General features: G+C 42.0%; 1 protein-coding gene across 2 annotated transcripts in view; it reads right to left on the bottom strand.

The window, feature by feature from the left end:
* The window catches only part of KIF2A (kinesin family member 2A), a 74,651-nt gene extending 58,932 nt beyond the window's left edge, over positions 1-15,719 (bottom strand). Inside the window, exon 1 of one of the 2 annotated variants that reach the window (XM_065905723.1) lies at positions 15,454-15,719. In XM_065905723.1, coding sequence (XP_065761795.1) covers positions 15,454-15,517 — 64 coding nt within the window. In that variant the 5' untranslated portion in view covers positions 15,518-15,719. The remainder of the gene's footprint in view (positions 1-15,453) is intronic. The other variant, XM_065905724.1, reaches the window with a different exon arrangement.
* Positions 15,720-15,964: the final 245 nt, after the last annotated feature.

Raw genomic sequence — 15,964 nt, 5'->3', positions numbered from 1 at the left:
GGGCATAACCTTTAGTGGTATATTAAATCACTAATAAAATACAGCTATGAAAAGTAATAAGTGAGGTAAGTCAGAGGAAGACAAATATCATATGCTATTGCTTATAGGAATCTAAAAAAATAATACAAATGAACTTATTTACAAAAAAGAAACAGACTCAAAGACTTAGAGAAGGAACTTATGGTTACCATGGAGGAAAGGGGGGACAGTGCAGAATGGGAGTTTGGGATTGACACGTACACACTACTATATTTAAAATAGATAACCAACAAGGACCTACTGCATAGCACAGGGAACTCTGCTTAATATTCTGTAATAATCTAAATGCAGAAAGAATTTGAAAAAGAATAATACACCTGAAACTAACACAACTATACTCCAATATAAAATAAAAATTAAAAAAAGAAAAATAATTGTTATTTACATACTCAAAGGTTCTCCAAGAGATTGTTATTATTAAACGAAAATAAAATCACGAAGCAGGGCTTCGCTGGTGGTCCAGTGGTTAAGGATCCACTCGACAATGCAGGGGACAAAGGTCCAATCCCTGCTCCAGGAAGATCCCACCTACTGTGAGGCCATTAAGCCCATGTGCCATAATTACTGAGCCCGCACTCTGGAGGACGTGAGAGCCTCAACTATCAAATCCACTCGCTCCAACTACTGACGTCCACTTTCCCTAGAGCCTGTGCTCTACAACAAGAGAAACCACTGCAATGAGAAGCCTACACACTACAACTTGTCCCAACTAGAGAAAACCCGTGCAGCAAGCCCCAGCACAACCAAAATTAAGTAAATAAAATTTTTAAAAAAGCAGTGACATTTCGGACTTCACTAGCGGTCCAATGGCTAAGACTAAAAACTCCCAATGCAGGGGACCGAGGTTTGATCTCTGTTTGGGGAACTAAGATCCTACATATTGCAACTAAGCCTGTGCGCTGTTCTAAGTCGCTGTACTGAGTCTAGAGAACCCCTCTCACCCCACCTAGAGAAGTCTTCCGAGCAACAAAGAGGCTGCGTGCTGCAATGAAGACCTAGCGCAGCCAAATAAATAGATAAGAAAAGCAATGACATGTACTGAATTAAGTCATATTCTTGACACCTGGAGAATGAACGCAAATCAACTTTTACCAGAATGTCAAAATCTGAATAGACATAGTGACAGAATAGCACAGCTAGATATTTATTCATTTAATTAGCAAATAGATCATTTAGTAAGTATATAGAGGTCCTGTGCCAGGCACTGTGGATATGACAAAACTGGAGTATGACCAGAGACAATAAAACACATAACACCGTCCTGATTGTTCTGACAGAGTAAACAGACAGATTCAGAGAACATAAAGCAGGGGACACACCGTGGTCTAGGAATCAAAGGAGGACGAAATGATTAACAGAGACAAAAAGGAGCAACAGCAGTTAGACTGGTTAGGTACAAATTCTAAGAGTTCAGCGTGTCTGGAGAGTCGCAGGTCAGTGGCAAGGGATGACAGAGGAAACAAAGGCAGGCGGTTCCGCTTAGTCAGTAACCTATGTTACAGGCCTGGGCTTGATCCAAAGCATAATCGAGATAGAGGACATTATTAAAAAGTTTTAAGCAGCTTTAAGAGTAATCAAACTACAGGTAAAGAGACCTTAGGGTTATGAATTTGTGGCAGATGAGACATAATGCTAGTCTGACCAAAGTACAGTAGAGAGTTGGGGGGAAAAGTGCATGGACTGAAGAAGTACTTAAGCAGTTAAATTAAGAGAACCTGATGTTAGGATAGGAGGTTAAGAGACAACAAGGAGTCAAGAAAGATATCTAGGTCTCTTACTGGGGCAACAGGGTGAATGAAAGCGGTGAGAGATACAGAAGAAATAGATCTGGGGAATGGGTACTAGGTTCAATTTTGGACATGCTGAATCTGAGGTATATATGAGCTATCCAAGTGGAAATAATCAGTAATTCACTAGACATACAAATAGTACAGGTCTTCAGCTAGTCTGAGGTGAACAAAGGCATTAAGCTCACCCAGAGAGAACACTGTGCCAAGTACTGCAGGGTCAGGACCAAGCCCTGAAGAACACCAACATTTAGAAAACGGAGAGTGAAAGATGCATTTTCATAGATCCAAAAGAGCAGGTAAGGTTTTTAGTTTTACACCAAGAATTCTTCCATTGCACTACAGCTGATTTACAATACTGTGTTAGTTCCAGATGTACAGCAAAGTGATTCAGTTACACAGACATACATATTCTTTTTCAGATTCTTCTCCATTTTTAGGTTATTACAAGACACTGAATATAGTTTCCTGTGCTATACAGCAAACCCTTGTTGTTTGTCTATTTTACATGCAGTGGTGTGTATATGTTAATACCACACTCCTAATTTATCTCTCCCCTAACTTCCTCTTTGGTAACAAGTTTTTTCTATGTCTGTGAGTCTGTTTCTGTCCTGTAAATAAGTTCATTTGTATTATTTTTTAAAGTCCACATACAGTGATATAACATGTCTTTCTCTGACTTACTTTGCTTAGTGTGATAACTTCTTTCTTTCTTTTTGGCCACAACTCATGGCTTGTGTAATCTTAGTTCCCTGACCAGGGATTGAACCTGGACCACTGTGAAAACGCCAAGTCCTAACCACTGGATCGCCAGGAATTCCCCACTACGGTAATTTCTAGGTTCATCCAAGTTGCTGCAAGTGGCAATATGTCATTCTTTTTTTATGGTTGAGTAATATTCTTTCTGTGTGTACAGGCACGCACACACACACACACCTTTAACCATTCACCTGTTGATGGACACTTATCCACATCTTGGCTATTATAAACAGTGCTATGAATATTGGGATGCATCTATCTTTTCGAATTAGTTTTCATCTTTTCTGGATATATGCACAGGAATGAGACTGCTGGATCATACAGTAACTCTATTTTTAGTTTTTTTTTTAAATGAAGTATGTGCTAAGTTGTTTCAGTCGTATCCGACTCTTTGCGACCCCATGGACTATAGCCCAGCAGGCTCCTCTGTCCATGGAATTTTCCAGGCAAGAGTACCGGAGTGTGTTATCATGCCCTGCTCCATGGGATCTTCACAACCCAGGGATCAAACCTGCGTCTCTTATGTCTCCTGCAGAGGCAGACAGATTCCTTAATATTAGCACCACCTGGGAAGTCATAATGTGCAAATTTCGATTTTTTAAGGAACTTCCATACTGTTTTCCATAGTGGCTGCACCAATGTACATTCCAACGAATAGTGTCGGAGGGTTCCCTTTTCTTCACACTCTCTCCAGTATTTATTATTTGTAGACTTTCTGATGAGTATCAGTCTTAATAAAACTACATCCCAACTTCTAGGACCATGTTTTAGTCAACTCTCAACATCAGTTATAACTGACAGAAAACAATTTGTAAAAATGCAACACATATTATCCCCAAATAATTTCAAATAACAGTTTCATAAAAATAAAGATCACTGAATCTTCGATAGGCCCCCAAATTAATCAAGTTTACCAGCGGACTCCTAGCAAGTAGTTATATTTCCCTGACAATATAGTTGCTCATCTAGTAAGAAGAATTCTTCCACATGCCAGCATATGTACTTGTCCAACTTTTGGAAGTTTGTGAACGAGAGCCTAAACTTTAGGCAATGCAGACAGTCTATTTTTTTTGGTCATGGAATGTGGGATCTTGGCTCCCTGACCAGGGACAGAACCTACATCCTCTGCATTGAAAGGACATCCTAACCACTGGACCACCAAGGAAGCCCCTAGAACTTCTTTTTCAGAAGAAATTATATAGCCAGAGTACTTTCATTGAGTACAATAGTTATTTAATATTCTGTTGTAACTAACAAAGTAAGTAGTCTTTTCTAGGGGGAAGTCTTTTATTTCCTCAAAGGAATCAGATGAAGGGACTCATCATAAGTCATGGTGCAAATGCTAGCTGGATTAATAAAAACACCTGAAGGCAATCTCTACTATAGAAAGAAAAGTAAAAGCATTATTCAATTAATGATCTGACTTCCAATGCCTGGTACATTCAAAGAACTCTGAAGGAATTAAGAGTGTAGAGGAATTATAGGCAGATCATCTATGTTCCAATCTCATGTGTGTTAGTCGGTCAGTCGTGTCCGACTCTTCGTGACCCCATGGGGTGTTGCCCGCCAGGCTCCGTCCATGTTATGTTCCAGGCAAAAATACTGGAGTGGGTTGCCATTTCTGCTACTTTATGTACGACTGTGGACAAGTCAATTTCCTCACTGTAGAAAAATAACCAAGTTTTGACCAGTAGCAGTATTTCATTAGAGAACTGTCTGTGCTTAAATTTTAAGACTTACCTCATTAATCATGGCTTCAAATTTGTTCCAATTTCCTAAGAACCACTTAGGTAAATCACTATATCCATTTCTCTTTAGGCTGTCCATAGTAAACTTCAGGCTTAAAAATATCACGTTCCTCACCTTCCAAAATTTAATGCTGTTTGCACTCCCAACTAACTTTTCATAGGATGACACATAATTCGATTTCATATGCATATCTTAAGAGCACGAATTACCTAAAGTTTAACTAGAACAGGTAAACTCTTATTTAAACTAAACCTTGGCCAATTTCAAGGATGAAACTTCTAGTACACTACTTGGACATTTGTTATAGTATTTGAATTATAACTCAAAATGTCTGTGGGCCAAAGTAAAGAGATGGAGCTAAAGCTGGTAAGCATTATCTGAATCCTCTCACTACAGTTCACTTAAAAATTCTGTCAGCAAACCCCAAGTCTCTCATATTGGCCAACAGACTAAACATAACAAAAATGAAGAGCAAAAATTTACCTTAACTGCAACACTATTGGGTTCTTATTCTTAAAGTGTATAAATTCTTGTCATTAATGGGTCAATTATTTCAAGAATAGCTCTGACTTAACCCCTAAAGCTTGCATCTACCTCCCTCCTTTAAAAGTAATTTTAAGAGCAGTAGTTTTCAAAACTGGGCAGAAGGTACAGAAATCTTCCATATATCCCTTGCCCCCACATACCCATAGCCTCCCATAATGTCAGCATCCCACACTGGGAACACTTGTTACAATCAATGAACCTAGACTGGCACATCATTGCTATTCAAAGTACATATTTTACATTAGAGTTCACTCTTGGTATTGTCTCTTTGAGTTTTGACAAATTTACAACATGTAAACCACCACTTCAGTATCATAAGGAATAATTTCACTGCCCTAAAAATCCACTGGGTTCTGTCTATTCATCCTTTTACTTTGTTGTTGTTCAGTTGCTGAGTTGTGTCCAACTCTCTGCCACCCCATGGACTGCAGCACGCCAGGATTCCCTGTCCATCACTGTCTCCATTAAGTCAGTGATGCCATCCAACCATCTCATCCTCTGTTGCCCCCCTCTCCTCATGCCCTCAAACTTTCCCAGCATCAGGGTCTTTTCCAATGGGTCAGCTCTTCGCATCAGGGGGCCTAAGTATTGGAGTTTCAGCTTCGGCATCAGTTCTTCCAACGAATATTCAGGGTTGATTTCCTTTAGGAGTGACTGGTTTGATATTGCTGTCCAAGGGACTCTCAAGAGTCTTCTCCAGCACCACAGTTCAAAAGCATCAATTCTTCGGCACTCATCCTTCTTTACCGTTCAACTTTGACATCCGTACATGACTACTGAAAAAACCGATTTTTAACTCCTAAACTGCAAATAGTAGCTAAGAGATTCTAAGTGCTGAAATGACATTCAGAATCTTGAGGATGAAAAGGGAAGGCAAAAGTCAGGGCAGAAAAAAGTAGGCCAAAAATAAGAGCAAAGGAAAAGTAAAGGAGAGCAGCTGCATTTTAAGAATCAAAACACTCCACCCCTTAAAGAGCCAAAGCCAGATCCTTTAAGTACTGTTTTTCCTTTCCGTTCTAGGAATTTTAAGAGGGTCTTGGCTAATACACTATAACTGAGTCTTCTTAAGTAGGCAAAGCAGTTATAGCTTAAGTAAATTCCTGATCTCCATATAAACATTTACTGGAAGTGACTCATATCTTAGACTCACTCACTTTTAAGATACTAGTGGCAAAACTACGAACACTCTTGACTGGATGCTTTTGGACAGCACACTGTACACTGGCTCTACAGTTCTCTATGCTGTACTCACGAATAGGATTAGCTTGATTAAACAGACTGAAGAGATTTTATAACCCACACTCAGACTTTTCAAATGTTAAGTCCATTCTTTTCAACACATCTGCCCTTTATTCAGCACAAGTGATATATGCATATAGCATCAATTCTTTTTTCAGTATTCTGTGTCTCATCTCTTTCTTAATCATTGCTTACCCTCCTCAACTGATGCAATCTTATCCTTGCTAGTTCTCATTTTCAGTACTTCTCTCCCTCTAATCTATCACTAATCACTAGCTAACTCCTATTACTGCTCTTAGGAGATTAAGTCCTACAGCAGTTTCCAAGTGTCCTAGAAATTAATTCCAAGGTGCATTACCTTACCTTTGTTGCCAAGTCTTTTTAATAAGGTGCCCCAGATTACTCCTCCTTTCTTCCCTTCCTCATCTATCACCTTCTCGTTGTTCAGCAGTTCAGTTGCTAAGTCACGTCCGACTCTTTGTGACCCCCATGGATGGTATCTTGCCAGGCTCCTCTGTCCATGGTGATTTCCAGGTAAGTATACTGAAGTGGGCTGCCATTTTCTTCTCCAGGGGATCTTCCTGGACCAGGGATCAAACCCATGTCTCCTGCACTGGCAGGCAGATTCTTTACCACTGAGCCACCAGGGAAGCCCTGCTAGGCCAGGTTTAAATGCCCTTTACCTGACAGTCCTCTATTTCCAGATCACATGTTGGTGCCATGTGCCTGGAATCCCTCATTTCCCCCAAGACAATCTACTGGTCATCTTCCATCATTTTAACTTCACTTGCCATGAGGTCTTGTCAGATCACTGCTAGAAAATGCTACTTTTTCTAACATAATGGATCATAATTCTGGGTTATATACTAGAATCATCAGTGTGTATGAAGTTGTTTCACCAGTGGAGTTGTCATAAATACTGAGGCCCTGGCTTTATATCAGATCAATTAAAACAGAATCTCTGGGCAAAGTACCCAGATACTGGTGGTGACGGGTGGGGAGCTTTTCATATCTGCTTGTTTATTCCAAAGCCCTACATGTGATTTTAATCAATCAAGGCCATGAACCACTACATTAACTCTACCCAGGCTAGAAACAGAACTCCCATAACATTTATGTTCCCTAAACATATCCACATCCATAAAATACACTTACTACACAGCCTTGACCAACACATAAAATGTGAGTATCTAAAATAGTCCATCATTAGGCTTAAACACTTTATAGTAGTTTATACACTCAAGTGTAGGGTTTCACTTTTGTAAAATGGGGAAGATACTGTGTACATTATAGGGATGTCACAAAAGTCAAATAAGATTATCATACATTTAGCACTGAATTATAAAAGGCACAAACGTTAAACCCCTCCAGGTATCAAGAATAACACGTGGACTCACTTTTTAAGAAACAAAACTTAAGTGGCAGTGTGGAAGACACAGCTATCTGGATGAGGCTGAGTAGACAGCTCCTGGACAAGAGCTCTAATCAAAGCGTTCATTTATAGTATAAACACTCGACAAATTTTTTACCACAAGAATGTCTCATTCTGATGCAAACTTTCCTTTAAAAAATCCTATTTAGGTGAAATCTGGTTAAAATTAATGCCAAAAACAAAACCAAACCAAACAAAAAAAACCTGGAGAAAAAGTCTTTGAAAGTAAGTAAAACACAGCCCAGGGACATGCCTAATTCTTACAGTCCCCTGGCCACACCGTGTGAGGAGGCTGTTCTCAAATTACACAGACGCGCCAGCAGCTGGCTCTATCTGCTTCCTTGGTCCCTGTGTTTACAAGCATCCCAACATAGGATATCAAGAGAGGAACCTGCTGCCAGGGTCTGGTCTGCCAGAAATTTAAAATGGAGTAAATAAACCTTGCTTCTTTAGGTATCAAAACAAAGATTAAAAGGTATAAAGTAAAAATTTCAAATGATTATTAGAGAATAGAAAATAGGCTAGGAATGACAAATAATGCCAATTTCAACTGACAAGGGCTACCAGAACTGGTGGCGCTGTATTTTAAGGAGAATTCTGAGACTGAATATATCAGTTCATCAGGAAAGCATGCCATGAGAGATAATGGATACTGTCATGGGCAGAGGACGTGAAGGGGGCAGCATGTATGACATATATTTTCCATCCAGAAGACTCATACCTTAGAGAGTGTAATCTGAGAATCTACATCAAAAAAGGTAAGTGGTAATGATGTACCCACAGAATGGCATAGTCCTATCAGTACTAATCATACTACACAAAAATCATTTATTTGTTTCTGAGGGCAGGAACTTCAGCACCTATCAGAATGCCTCATATGTAACTATTAATAAAAGCGTACTTCGGGCTTCCCTGACGGGTCAGTGGTAAAGGAACTGCCTGCCAATGCAGGAAACACGGGTTTGATCCCTGATTCAGGAAGATCCCACACGCCACAGAACAACTAAGCCGGTGTGCCACGACCACTGAGCCTGCGCTCTTAGAGTCCATGAGGTGCCAGCTACCCAGCCCACCTGCTACAACGACTGAAGCCCGTGTGCCCAAGAGCCTGTGCTCCGCGACAAGAGAAGGCACCACAACTAGAGCAGCTCCCATTCGCCACAACTAGAGAAAAGCCCGAGTAGCAACGGAGACCCAGTGCAGCCAAAAATAAATGAATAAAGTTTTTTTTAAGATGTATTTATTAACTCTGTAATAAGGAAACAAAGAATTATGAGATCACATTATTTTGTGATATGGGCATAATCACTTAAGGTCTACACACAAAAATACTCTCTCACTCTAGTAAATGCCCATTTGAACAGCAAGCTGATTGCAGTAGGTACAGAGACAAATCAGCAATGGCCCAAAAGGGAAAGCCCAGGACTAGATTGAGAAGCACCACTTTCAGAAGGGACACTCCCCCCTTATTTCACTCTAGACTGTGTGTGCTCAGTTGCTCAGTCGTGTCTGACTCTGCTGCCCCATGGACTGTAGCCAGTCAGGCTCCTCTGTCCATGAAATTTTTCAGACAACACTTGAGTGGGTTGCCATTTCCTCCTCCACAGGATCTTCCCAACACAGGGATCAAACCCACATCTCTTTCATCTCCTGCATTGGCAGGCGAATTCTTTACCACTAGTACGACTTGGGAAGCCTTTACCCTTGGGATATAGTAGCAAAAAGTTAAATGAAAGGTTAACCTACAATGAAGCGATACTCCATTTCAGTTTGTGTAAGCTTTCACTAGACATTTCCCATGATCGGTAACTTGTATTTAGTTCTCATACACATAGTATATGGCACAGCATCCACTATGTGTAATTAGGGACTTAAATGCTTAATACGGTGAGGTTCTAACATCTATTTTCACTTACACACTATAATAACATTAGTACTATTTTAATTATAGGAGTTAGTATGTGACAGAAGGGCAACCCTCCTATATTTGCTCCACAATTGGACCACAAGAGTGAAAAACTAGTTTTACCCAGGATTTAAAAGCTGTATCTATTCTCAAGCTCAAAACTACAATCTTATAACAAACAAACACCTTAAAAGATTATTTCAAGTTACAGGATAGAGGTGTTAAAAGCAAAGTGGGTGGTTAATTCTAAGAATTAAGCTTTGCAAAAGGTAAGTGCAATATTAATGACAAGTATACTTGTGACTAGAAAGAATGGATCTGGATGATCTTCCAAGGAATCTTGGTCTGGATTTTCCATATTTGTACCTTCTTCCTATTTGAAGGGACACAAGCTTAATTGGTTCTTTGCTCTTTTCTCTAGATATTTAAAAAATTATTACACACAAAACAACAAATAGCCTTTCTCCACAGTTCCAAAATTTCTGTCACAAAATTCAAGTGACTAGGCAAAGAATATAGATTTCTTTCTGTGGTAGTTCTGGAGGCAACAAGTGACAGACTATTGAAAGGGGCTTTAGAGCCTTAGATTCATGAATCTTAACACTTACAGTTAATACAATATGAGAAATCAATTTGATCTCACCGGTTGGGCAAATTTAAGCAACATTACTAATTGTAGGTTATCTAAAGCTAAAGAGGCTTTTATATCTCAAAAAAGAAAAAAAAAAAAATCAAAGCACACAAAGTGATAAACTTCATACTATCATCATTAAACATTTGCCAGCATCTGAAGAGAGCTGGGAGCAAAAGGACTCAGGTTTTGGTCCAAGTCATGCCTCTTTATTAACCATATGATCTTGGCAAGTTCTCCAATCTCAGATTCCTCACCTATAAAGCAACGCATCTGCCACCCAATTACCCTACTTACCTCACAGGGTTTCTAGGAGGATCCAAGTAGATAACCTATTTGAAAAATTATGAAGACCTAAAATATATCCAACATCATGCTAATCACCATGTAAAAAGAAATCATTAATCCACAATTCTGCTTTATTGACTATGTCAACGTCTTTGACTGTGTGGATCACAATAAATTGTGGAAAATTCTTAAAGAGATGGGAATACCAGACCACCTAACCTGCCTCCTGAGAGATCTGTATGCAGGTCAAGAAGCAACAGTTAGAACTGGACATGGAACAATAGACTGGTTCCAAACAGGGAAAGGAGTACATCAAGGCTGTATATTGTCATCCTTATTTAACTTATATGCAGAGTACATCATGAGAAACGCTGGGCTGGATGAAGCACAAGTGGGAATCAAGACTGCCAGAAGAAATAACAATAACCTCAGATATGCAGATGACACCACCATGGCAGAAAGCGAAGAAGAATGAAAGAGCCTCTTGATGAAAGTGAAAGAGGAGAATGAGAAAGTTGGTTTAAAACTCAACATTCAGAAAACCAAGATCATGGCATCCGGTCCCATTACTTCATGGCAAATAGATGGGGAAACAATGGAAACAGTGAGAGACTTTAATTCTGGGGGCTCCAAAATCGCTGCAGATGGTGAGTGCAGCCATGAAATTAAAAGATGCTTGCTCCTTCGAAGGAAAGTTATGATCAACCTAGACAGCATATTAAAAAGCAGAGACATTACTTTGCCAACAAAGATGTGTTTAGTCAAACCTATGGTTTTTTCAGTAGTCATGTATGGATATGAGAGATGGACTATAAGGAAGGCTGAGCGCCAAAGAATTGATGCTTTTGAACTGTGGTGTTGGAGAAGAGTCTTGAGAGTCCTTTGGACTGCAAGGAGATCCAACCAGTCCATCCTAAAGGAAATCAGTCCTGAATATTCACTGGAAGGACTGGTGCTGAAGCTGAAACTCTAATACTCTGGCCACCTGATGTGAAGAACTGACTCACTAAAAGACCCTGATGCTGGGAAAGATTGAAGGCAGGAGAAGGGGATGACAGAGGATGAGATGGTTGGATGGCATCACTGACTCGATGGACATAAGTTGGATAAGCTCCAGGAGTTGGCGATGGACAGGGAAGCCTGGCGTGCTGCAGTCCATGGGGTCGCAAAGAGACATAACTGAGCAACTGAACTGACCTGAACCGAATCCACAATTCCCTCCATTCCACCCACTCCATAATCAGAATCACATAATTGTACCAAAAGGAACTATACTGCTATGTGGTTCATTTTGATTAACTAAATTCACAGTCCATTCTCTAAAAGCCTATCTAATGACATAGAAAAATGAACAAGCAGAAGAATAAATGTGGCAAACTAGGTAGAGAATTAGGTCACTAAATTCTTTTCTAAAGATGGCCTGCCCTAAACTCCAAGATTCCTGATGGGTCCTTTGAAATCTTCTTTCCTCTGGATTTCAGATGCTTAATTAAAGCACTCTTTTCACTGTTTAATTAAAAAACAGATGTATTTTTTCCTCTCACAATTTTTGAGTTTTGTAACCTAGTAAACATACCACAACACTTTTTACCGGGATCAGTCCAACTGGGCTCTATAACGCTGCTCTCCAGTGACTTTCCCATGAGTGAGAAACAATTTCCTACTTCTTAACTGGGCTAGAGAAAGCTGTATATGGTTCCCAAATTAACAGAATTCTTCCTTTCCTGTCACAGTTGTTAATAGTCTGGTTTCTATGCTACATAATCCAGGTTCTTGGCTGCCACTGTATGAATCTAAATAAGTCACTTACAGTGACTTGGGACTCAGTTTCCACATCTTCAAAAATGAGAACTTGATTATCTCCAAGGATCTGTCTGGTTGAAATAGTGTATGATTCTGTTCAGATCACATCTATCAATTCTGTGACTAAGACATCTCGAAGACTAATTCCATTGTGGCTGCAGCTTCCAAATATGCAAAACATTTCTCATCACTCCCCCAGCCTCCAAAGGATAGTCAAAGCTACTGTAGAACAAACAAGAAATAATTTAACAGTGTAGTTTTGTGTGTGTGTGCGTGTGTGTGTCAGGCCTCCTAATGAAGACTACCTAGCCACACAACAGTTAAGAATGCAGTTTTTAGAGTCATTAGATTTCAAAGAGAAACTGAATCAGAAAGATAATCGAAAGACACATGCAAGAAAACAAACATTGAGTGTTCATTTCCAGAAACCAGTCCAATTAGCCTTGCTAGATCACTCAATTTCAATCAACAATGGGCATCTTGAACTAAGAGGCCTGTATGAGGCATGGGGGTGGGGGTGGGGGAGCAGAATAAGGAAGTGGCAGCATAGGATGCGCATAGATGGAACTGTTTTCCTTCCAGGTAAGATTTTGTCATAATGATTAATCAAAATAATGTTAGAAAACTAAGTCCAATAATGAATGATTCACTCAAAAACTATATGCAAGGAACTCATCGAGGAGCAGATGAATTCTGAACATTTAAAATCCTGTAATGACCAGCCTGTGGCTGAAGAGGGAGTGGGCAGTCTGCCATCCATCAATAGCATTCTCCACACCACCCCTTCTCTAGTGCAGTCTGAAAACATAATATTAAGAAAAATGTACCCAAACATTAATACTTAAGGAAATATGCTGTCTCATGAGTCTCCCAATGACTTAGGAATTCAGTGACTGACTGGCCATCCAGTTTTAGTAATCAATGAAAACATATTGGGAATTAGTTTCGAGCAGGGTGTTGAAAGATACTAACAAGTTCACATTAATTGCCTGGAAATATATATATTTTTTTAATATATGAGCATCACAGATGGGATGCTCAGAAACAAGGACAAGGATCACCACTTAGCAAGCATGCAGAGAAACATCAAATCACCAGTGAACAGCAGTCTAAAACAGCCCTTCTTCATTCATGTGGTTTCCATTGTCTCAGGCATTACATTAGTGCTCATCCAACTACCAAGTTTATTTCTGTTAAAATGATCACTAGCGTTTTATCCAAACAGATACACCATAGAAATGGGAGGAAACAGCTTCTTTAAAGTGAGAAAGGGAAAAAGCTTTAGGTGAGTCTCCCAGACGTCAATTTCTACTAGGAAACACCACTACCCAAAGCAAATGATCATTCCCTTAAGTTCTCTACTATCTGTTACCTTCAACTCTACTATGCACCTGAGAAGCATAAATACATACATGACTGTAAGTGAAGATGGGATACACTGTAATGATTTCCATTATTTCTCAAGGGCAAACTGCTTTGAAATGTGATTTTAGGTTACTAGCACTTATGTAAGAACACAAAGCTCTTAGATGTCTGGGTTTCTGACACAGGCAGAAGATGAAGGCAGAAAGAGTACTAAATAAAGTACTAAATAAAGAATATCCTAGAATCCCCCCAAACCAAAATTGTCTCCAGTCTGACACATTTAAAAAGATGTCAGCCCAGAAAACATAAAATTAACCAAACCTTTCAAGTATCATGATACTTTTTCTGACAAATTCTACAGTTAAACCTACAATCACAGTTAAAAGTCTTAGAACGTAAAAACCTCACACATTTTATTGCCTCTCCCCCAAATTTTAAATAATATATATAAACCCTACTTTTGCTAGTACACAGTGAACCTGCATTTAAGTAAAATTGAAATTACAGTAATAGCACAGCTTAAGGAAAGCAATTTGAAGAGAAAATACGAAGAAACCCCAACCAAAGTAAAAGAGACATCTCTTTCCCGCTAGTGTTATGGGTAACTTCTAAAGCACTATGTGGTATATTAATTCTTTTCACATACAGGATAATAATGCTTCCAGCTGTTGACACAAATTATGCCAGATATAGGGAAAGGGAAAAAAATCATTAGCTGCACAGGGTCTTCCAATATATGTTATCAAAGATAAACCTGACAATCAATCTAAGCTTCACATAACTTGATCAAACCTGGTAGAAGCCGATGAGACAGCGACAGTTACCACTGACTAGGCTAAACGCTAATAAGCCATAACCTAAAGGTACAGAATAAGATACACCGCACGCCTCTCGGTATTACACACCTCTACTTCGCTCAATGTTTGGATTGAAACATGATTTTACCCGCCTCCAAGCGTTTTCCCCTTTAAATTAATTTCCAAACCTGGCTGGCTAGGGGCGTAAAACATTTTCCCCAAGAGAAACCTATAGAAAGAGACACAAGCCTAGGGCTTTCTCTCTCTTTATAATTTTAATTAGGCATGTGCCTCCACCTCGACTTACACTTCTCTCTGTTACCTCTCAGGAGGGTGTGAGAATATCAACATCCGGTCGTCCGCCCCCACCCTCTCAGGAGTGCCTCACATCATCCTGCTCCTTCGCTTCCTGTCTCATCACCTTTGAGAAGCTTATCGAATACTTCTTCCCTTCGCTCCCCCACCCTTATTCATGGCTGAGCATCACAGGCTCCCCATCCTTCTTCCAAGGAAGGGACTGGCAAAAAAGAAAGAGGCGTGCTCGAGAAATGAAAAACGAAGAAACCTGACAACCGAACAGTTTACACCAGTGGGGCTGGCCTATCTCTCCCACCTTGGCCTCGGACCAGTAGTCGGTTCCCTAAATGCTGAAATCTCTGTTCTTCACGCTCTCCCCACCCCCCATCCCCTCAGAGATGAGGCCGGAAAATGAACAGGCCGGGGTGAGCCGCGAGGCTGGGTCAATCCTCTCGGAGCCTGCTGTCCCTGGGCGGGGGTCCCCGGGGAGAATGGAGAACGCGGGGAAGGAGCGGGGGGCCCCCCAACCCGGGACCCCCCGGCGCACCCATCCGAAGACCCCCGGGCCCTTCCCCGTCGGCCTCCCCCCGGCCCAGGCCCCCGCAGGGCCCCTCCCCGGCCCGGCACTGCAGCGGCACCCGGGGCGGACCCCAAGCTGGCCTCACTCGCACACACGCCACACACAAAAGCGCCGCGGCCGCCGCCTTCCCGCCCCCACAGCCCGGCGGAGCAATCAATGAGGCGGCCGGCACCCGCGTCTCCGCCGCGCACAGCCGACAGCGGGGCCGGACGGCAGGGCCGGCGGCGAGGCTCACCATCGCTCCGCTTGATCTCCACGTAAATCCCGATCTGGATCTTGCCGAAGTTGGCCGTTGCCATCACCTCATCTGGAGCAGCGGCGGCGGGCCGAGGGAGGGGGACCGGAGGGCGGAAAAGGCGGGGAGGGGGCGGGGTAGGTGTGGGAGGGGGAGCGGTTGCCCGCGGCCGCGCCGGCCCGGGCGACAGCGTGAACGCGAGCCGGGGCCGCGAGGAGCAGCGGCGGGCTGGCAGGCAGAGGCCCCTGGCCTGCAGGCCGGCGGGAGGACGCGCACGCCGGGGCGTCGGGGTGAAGCGAGGGCCGGGGCGGTGCGGCGGCGCGGGGGAGAGTGGGAGGGCCCGCGCCGCCCGCCCAAGAGCCGACGCTGGGGGGGCGGGGCGCCGCGCCTGCGCAGAGCGTGCCTCCCGCGTCTTTTCCTGGTCAGCCCGCCTTGCCCCGCTGCCTGGAGGCGGCCCCGCCCAGCTCCGCGGCTGGGCGGGCGGCGGCCGAGGCTAGGCCGGCGGAGCGAG

The sequence above is a fragment of the Muntiacus reevesi genome, chromosome 14, assembly GCF_963930625.1.
Source record: "Muntiacus reevesi chromosome 14, mMunRee1.1, whole genome shotgun sequence".
Lineage (NCBI taxonomy): Eukaryota > Metazoa > Chordata > Mammalia > Artiodactyla > Cervidae > Muntiacus > Muntiacus reevesi.
Note: the sequence above shows the minus strand (reverse complement) of the source record. Positions and strands in the feature narration are given on the sequence as shown.